Source organism: Bactrocera neohumeralis, chromosome 2 (genome assembly GCF_024586455.1).
Source record: "Bactrocera neohumeralis isolate Rockhampton chromosome 2, APGP_CSIRO_Bneo_wtdbg2-racon-allhic-juicebox.fasta_v2, whole genome shotgun sequence".
Taxonomy (NCBI): Eukaryota; Metazoa; Arthropoda; class Insecta; order Diptera; family Tephritidae; genus Bactrocera; species Bactrocera neohumeralis.
In genome coordinates, this window is record NC_065919.1 from 4,373,868 (window position 1) to 4,381,063 (window position 7,196).

Below are 7,196 nucleotides of genomic sequence, written 5' to 3' on the forward strand. Positions count from 1 at the left end.
GGTGTTCCTTAAAAAATATATAAACCAGGTTTTCAGTCTCATTCCTTCAATTGACCACGAGTTAGGTCGGAGAACTCACATATAAACTATGATTGCTTTGGATGGGTCTTCAGTCGCCACCTAAACTTTTTGTTAAATCGACAAAAGAAGTGTAATGTGGTGTAGTCACGGGTAAGCAGCTACAGACGTAGGGCAACATCCAATTTCTACTCTTACGTCCTCGTCGCGTCCCTGGAAACGTGAACAGCCATTGTGTAATATGTGGTAGCCAACCCGTGTGCAGACTGAGATTACGAATAAGAGAGAGGAAGCTTCAGCGAAGCCACTCCGACATATACGGTTTAAGGGATCGCTGAAGTCTAATTGCGGCGTCTGTGCACCAAAGGTGCTGCTGCGAGCAGGCGTCGGTCTTGAATCAAGCGGCGAGAAGCTATAATCACAACTGACAGCTAAATGGTTTTTACTCGACTTGCACTTTTGCTATCTAAGGGCACTCATCGGCAACTCGGTATAAGGGAACTGTAGGACGAAAAGGTCGAAGGAAGAGCAGGTACGATGGAGATTGAAGTATCACAGTAGAAAGAAAGGGGACAGCCTACCTCGCAATGTTGCGATCGAACGACAGTGAAAGTGTAATATCTGGAGATGGCGAAACCGATTCCCCGATCTATGGCGCTGGAATCATCTAACCATTGCCTGACTATGATGAGGTTCAAAAGACTGAAGTCCACTGTTAACAAACAAATGGAAAATCTACTACCGACCAGATTTTAAAGCCGTCTTCGACAGCACGAAAGGAACTGCCTCCATACATATGTCTGAACTTGGTATCCCCGCAAAGCTATTACCAGCTGTATAAGCTGACATTGAGCAATACCAAAAGCTCCGTCAGAACCGGGAAGGACCTCTCTGATCCGTTCGAAACCCAGCGAGGTTTCAGACATCGAAACTCCCTAAATGTGTGACTTCTTCAATCTAGTTTTAGAGAAAATAATCCCCGCAAAGCTAATACGGCTGTGCAAGCTGAAGTCGTCAATAATTTCGTCAATATTAGAACCAGTAAAGACACCATTCATGTCCTGTAACAATGAGATCAGCTAATGAGTCGGCCTTAGGAGTATTCCAGAGAAAGGTTTTGTGGAAGATTTATGATCCGAAAGGATGAAAACACTCCAACAAGAGGAAGGTCTCCACTTCGTTGGAGAGATCAGGTGGGGAAGGACCTGTATGCAGTTGGTATCTCGAATTGGCGCCAAAAAGCAAAAAGAAGAAACGCCTGGCGCGCTGTTGTTAACTCGGCTATACGCGTAAAAGCGGTGTTTACGCCAGAAAATAAGAAGAAGACAGTAGTAGCATGGATTTGATATTAGGAAATTCGATTGAAAAATTTTTTTAGCTGTGTATGTTAAGGGAACACCCGAACACACGTACAAATGTGTGCATGGAAATTTGCTTACAAATGCTCTTCTGATATTCGCTTCTCATTTTCCCTTTCTCTCTCATATTTCTTCCTCGGCGCAGCTGCAACTTCGTGTTCCGTTATGGCTTCAAATTGCGAATTTACCAGCCATAGATCAGATATGCTTATCGTTAAAGAATTGTCGTAAAATTCAGATTTCGCACCAAGTGAACTACGTCGCAAAAGCTCAGCCGAAGAATTGCGTCGATATGTCTTCGGCGTGAGCACTTTAGCCACGCGCGGTTTTTCCATATTCCAGAAGGCACGATTGAGCAAGCAAAGCAGTACCCCCGTAACGACTGCCAAAGAGGCTAACACTGTGATGGGGATTAAGTTGTGAAATTGAATTGTAACCGCTATAGATGGACCAAAGATTAGCCAAAAGCGACTGTGCGTCACCACAGAGTACATCAAAGTGGGACGTTTTTCGGACGAAACGATTTCACCGGTACACGTAGCAAGCACGGCGAAAGTAACGGCAGTTGCGAACTTCAAAAACATCCAGAAGATCATTTCGAAACCGACACGTCGACTTGGTTTTACTGGAAATATAGAAGAGCATTATTGAAATGACTTCGTACCTTATTTCTGAAACTCACACGTATTCGGCACGGTCCATATTAGAAAGGTAACGGCGCCCGCTAAGGTCAACAGCTGACCGCACCAAAGCCAACGACGTCTGGTGTAGAGTATCAAATAGAGACCAATAAAGATGCCGAGCACCTCGGAGAGACCTACATACAAGTATTTGGTTGTAAATATAATTTCAAAGTACTAAATTTCCTACAACTTACCCAAGCACACGGTGTTGACATGTATATACTCCGTGCCCATGGTTCGAATCATCAGGAGCGTGACGTTATGCAGGATAATAACCCCAACCCACGCGACATGCACGCAGCAGATATACTGACGTTCGGTGGTCTTATCCCATATGGACCAATAGCGTGGCGCACTCGTTGCTTCTTGTTGTAAGTGCTTCGCTTGATGCGCCAACTTTTCCTCTAGATCTAGTGGTATGGATCGATGGTTAAGTGTGGCCGAATTTAGTAACTGTTCGAGCGCTTGATCTAATTTGTCGCAACCTAGCAGCCAGCGTGGCGAATCGGCTATCCATCTGATAAAAGTAAGAGAGTAAGGGCGAGATAGTAAAAATGGAGAAATTTTAATTTGTCACGACAGTTAGAAACGGTGGTAAGAGAAGAGTACTGAAAATGAGAAGACGTAAAGCATGCAATGCTCTAAACGTCTTCTGATTGCAGACTCTTCTCTATGTGCTTACCTATGCACAAAAATCAAAATAAGCACCGAAGCCGATATGGCCACATACAAATAACTCCAGCTATCGAAAAATATTGATATGCCCGGCAGCAGTATAAGTCCAATGCCCCAGAATAACTCAGAAAGCGTGGTGACGATGGTTTTCGCACGCCCGTCTGTAATGTCCATTACTAAAGCAGAGCGTAAGTGGCATAGTAAATAGCAGATAGCGTTTAATGGGTGCGATTAACTTACATATAACCTGGCCAGCAGACATGATAACGGTACAGGCGATGGAGGTTAAGCAGCGGAAATAAATGTGTAGTTGGAAATTTGTCACCAAGCCAGTAATGCAGCCACAGAAGACTTGGAAAAACATGCCGACAAGCATTAGGCGCCGAGGACTCACACTGTGTGTTGAATTGGAAAGAAATATAAATAAAGTTTAGTTAAGATTGTCCACATTTTGCAATATAAAAGACTGTTAAAAAGTGATTTCGAAATATTGGGTAGTCGAAAAAGTCTTTTCGTATTTTGTCAACAGATGTCGTTGCAGTCGTATATCTCCAGTGCTACCTATCACATTGTGTCATAACACACAGTGTTGGAAAAGTGAGATTTTAAGCTTCATTTAACCAAAAAAAAAAAAAAAAATTAAATTCGGGGAAGTTGAAAAAAGTTACAGCTGTTCAAAAATGGGTGAATTTAATGAAGAAATTCGCAATATTTTGAATTTTTTTGTATAAAAAAGGGAAGAATGCCAATCAAGCCACCAATGAAATTTGTGCAGTTTACGGAGAAGATGCTGTATCAGTTCGTGTGGCACAACAATGGTTCGCTCTCTTCCGTTTTGGAAATTTCGATGTGAAAGATGCGGCTCGCTCTGGTCGACCTATCGTTGAAAAAGTGGATGAAATTATGGAATAGATTTACTAGGACCGCCACATCAGCAGCCGTGACATCACTAAGGAACTTAACATTCTTCATCGAACGATTTTGAACCATTTAAAAAATGCTGGCTACAAAAAGAAGCTCGATGTTCGGGTACCACATGAATTGTCTGTGAAAAATTTAATGGACCGAATTAACATCTGCGATTCTTTGCTGAAATGAAATGAAATGAAATCGAACTATTTCTGAAGCCAATGGTAACAGGAGACGAAGAGTGGATGAAATACGACAATAATGTGTGAAAAAGATCATGGTCCAAGCGCGGTGAAGCACAAGAAATGGTCTCAAAGCCAGGATTGACGCCTCGAAGGTTATGCTGAGTGTTTGGTGGGATTGGAAAGGAATTATCCACTATGAGTTGCTACAGCCTGGTCGAACCATTGATTCTACGCTGATGGAACTGATCAACAGAAATCGTCTTCCATCTAGCACATCTTTGATGAAAAATGGAAAATGGTTTTGATGCACCAAAAATATATATTTGCACAATTACCATTAAAGAACTTCCTTAATTATAAATATCCAAGAGAAAAAATACTTGTCCTAGAAACCAGAACTGATTATAATCTAGAAAAATACGACCAAAAATATATATTTGGTTCATTAAAGCTCTTTTTCGACTACCCAATATATGCGCTATAGGCATTTAAATGTATTTGTGTCAACAGCAAATTCCTTTCTTTGTTGCAAATAATCATTACATTCGCAGATTTATGCCTTAACAGTTACACATTTATTTAATGAAGTTAATTGTTGGTATTATCAACGAACAAATAAGTGCTAACAAGCGAATATTAGAGTGTCATGAAAAGGGAAAATTTTTGATAACCGTCCGTCAGCAAATTATACTGGGTGTAAACTGATCATAACTAAATAATAAGGACTGCAAGATGGACTAGTTAGAATAATGTTATTTTTACATACAAGAAACTGCTAATTTTGCCAGTTCGATGCCTGCGAAATGCCAATTGTCAATAATGCCAGTTCAAAATGTACTAGTTCGGTTAAGGAACTCAGGAGCAAATACAATTTTGGTGGAAGCCTGGAACAAATCCATCGCGTTTTTATTGAAAAAAAATACTCCAATTTGCCAACCGAGTTACAATCTCTTTCTAAAAATGTCTAATAAATGACAGAAACCTGTTACTTTTCTCATTAGTTCGTTTGCAAACAGAAATTTCTAGTTTTAACCGTTATTTTTCCACGACAGTTCAATGTTTCACTACAGAGTGCTCACACAAGGCTTTCGTATTGACTTTTATCACATTTGCATAGCTGGATACTTATGTACTTAGCGCTTGGAATTGCAAGCGGCTAAGTATGTACATATGTAATTACATATATATTTATACATATGTATATATACATATATGTATGTAGGCTGTTTGTATATATTTTTACAATTCACACACGCAAAGTCGCAGCGCTAATTAACTGTGAAAATAGAAAATTCTTAAAATAAATCGATTAAAAACCGCACTTAACTGTTTTAGCGCGTGACGTGCCACCAGCCCACCGATGAAGGCGCCCAAACCATGAAATGACTGCGTCATCGATATCAACAACTGACGCGAACACACCAAATCAAACTGCGACACCAACGACTTGTAATCGGAGTTATGCTCGAAATGCTCGCAGGGCAACACATTCACCTTGAACTTCAACGAACCATTCGCCTGGCGCACCACATCGGGCTGCTCGAACGGATTTGTATAGTTGGCATGATTGGCGATGAAATCCCGTTGCAATTGCTCCTCGTAAATATTGCACGCATCCAAATAGAAGCGGCGATCGGTGTCGCGTTCGTCCGACACCGGATGTGACATGCGCACCCAGGCGGGCGTGTCGGCCGTCAATGAGCCTCGGCTGAGGTTCATAAGCGCCGGCGGACGACAATAGTAGTCGCCCTTCTTCGGTGTGGGCGCGGTGTAGATAATGCAAGCCATGAACCAGGCGGAGGGTATTTTGCAAAGAAAGATCAGCAGTATGGTGCGCAGCTGCCAGTGACCGAAGTTGCCGCACACTTGTTGCACGATGTCGGGAGGCGGCGGTTGTGGCGCAACCGAGCTGCCTGTGGTTGGCGCTGAGGTGTTGTGCTGTTTTTCTGTTGTTTTTGTTGTATCACATTTGTTGTTGTTGCTTGTGTCGCTTAGCGCAAAGATCATAGGCGTAACGGTACATGCGTTTACTGTTTTAGTCTTCACTTTTTCTTGCAACTCAAACACAGACATTTTCAGCAAAATGTTCCGTTCCAATATGTTATGTTTTTAATTTACCGTTTGACCGATCCGTACGAGTAACTTTCGCTAACTGGACCACACAACTGTTTTCTGATTCAGTTTGTTGGCAAACTTCTACCAACTGCTACGATTCGCCGCAATTTGTGCGCTGAGCTTCTGCGTTCTCTGCGCCGCGGTGACAATTGATTGTGTCCACTAAGTGTTGATACCGATAATTAGTAGTGTCGCCCACCCCAAAAAAAAAAAAAAAATTGTGTGAATTGAATCTGTGATGATTATGTGGAATATAAAATGCGTTGAGTGTAAATTATTGAAAGATTGCCACAATGACAATCGAGTCTGTTATTATTATATCTATTCCAGTTAGACCTCAATTTAATATATTATTAATTCAAATATATAAATATTAGGGTGGTTAAAAAAAAGATTTGTATACATTTATATGTATGTGTATGTTTGTGAGATATGCATTAATGTTTGCCGATGAATATCCCGTAAACGCTTAACTGTGGAAAAAATATGACAGACCATTTTGTAGACCACTCAATTTACTATAAAATCTCTGTAACGAGATATTTTTTCAAGAAAGTAGTTTAATGGGAAATTTGAATTTTTCCAACTGAGAAAAAACCCTCGTTATGTTTTGAAGAGGCTCTCTTAGATGAACCTATTTTTCCGATTACCAAGCGAAAAAAAAATTTATATTTTTGATCCACCCTAATAAATATTTTTACTATTTGTTGATAAATGACAAAAAAATTTATATTCTATATGGTGCTATATTTATTATGTGCTGAGCCAATAATATTTTACGCCTGTTATTTACACTCATGAGAACACGATTTGTGGCTTATTTCAGACATATAACATGACTATGAAGATTAAATAGTGTTGGATTAGGGTCAGAGTAGAGGCAGATAAGCACTATGAGCAGAAAATAGTAAGAGTTTGTTTAAAAATTTTTGTTGAACGCCTTAAAGTAAGCCCTATTGGCGCCAATACAATTGTGTCAACATTTTTTCAATCCTAGAAACAGTTCACAGGATCACCAAATCATCTTCTTCTTTACTGGCGTAGACACCGCTTACGTGGTTATAGCCGAATTAACAACAGCGCGCTAGTCGTTTCTTCTTTTTCCAGCTTATATCTACAACAGAGTGGAAGTCTTCCTCTGGTTACACCGACAGGTATTCAATCGAAAACCTTCAAAACTGGAAGGTTCTCTTCCATCCGTACAACATGACCTAGCCCTCGCAGCCACTGTCTCTTGATTCTCTGTCAACGGC

General features: G+C 40.7%; 1 protein-coding gene across 1 annotated transcript; it reads right to left on the reverse strand.

Moving 5' to 3' along the window:
* Positions 1-5,948, reverse strand: LOC126754444 (solute carrier family 22 member 3). Its single transcript, XM_050466409.1, has 6 exons — positions 5,156-5,948; positions 2,975-3,129; positions 2,742-2,910; positions 2,254-2,576; positions 2,059-2,193; positions 1-2,001 (listed from the first exon to the last, which is right to left on the reverse strand). Exons 1-6 carry the CDS (start codon positions 5,899-5,901, stop codon positions 1,454-1,456), a joined length of 2,076 nt encoding a protein of 691 aa, XP_050322366.1. The 5' UTR covers positions 5,902-5,948; the 3' UTR covers positions 1-1,453.
* Positions 5,949-7,196: the final 1,248 nt, after the last annotated feature.

What these genes read in the sequence shown, in the direction of transcription:
- LOC126754444 (XM_050466409.1), bottom strand. Translation starts at nt 5,901, where the DNA reads ATGTCTGTGTTTGAGTTGCAAGAAAAAGTGAAGACTAAAACAGTAAAC. An exon ending in ATTTTGATTTTTGTGCATAG is followed by an intron (nt 2,577 to 2,741) that starts GTAAGCACATAG and finishes TACTTTTATCAG; the next exon opens with ATGGATAGCCGATTCGCCAC. An exon ending in TGTCAACACCGTGTGCTTGG is followed by an intron (nt 2,194 to 2,253) that starts GTAAGTTGTAGG and finishes ACTTGTATGTAG; the next exon opens with GTCTCTCCGAGGTGCTCGGC.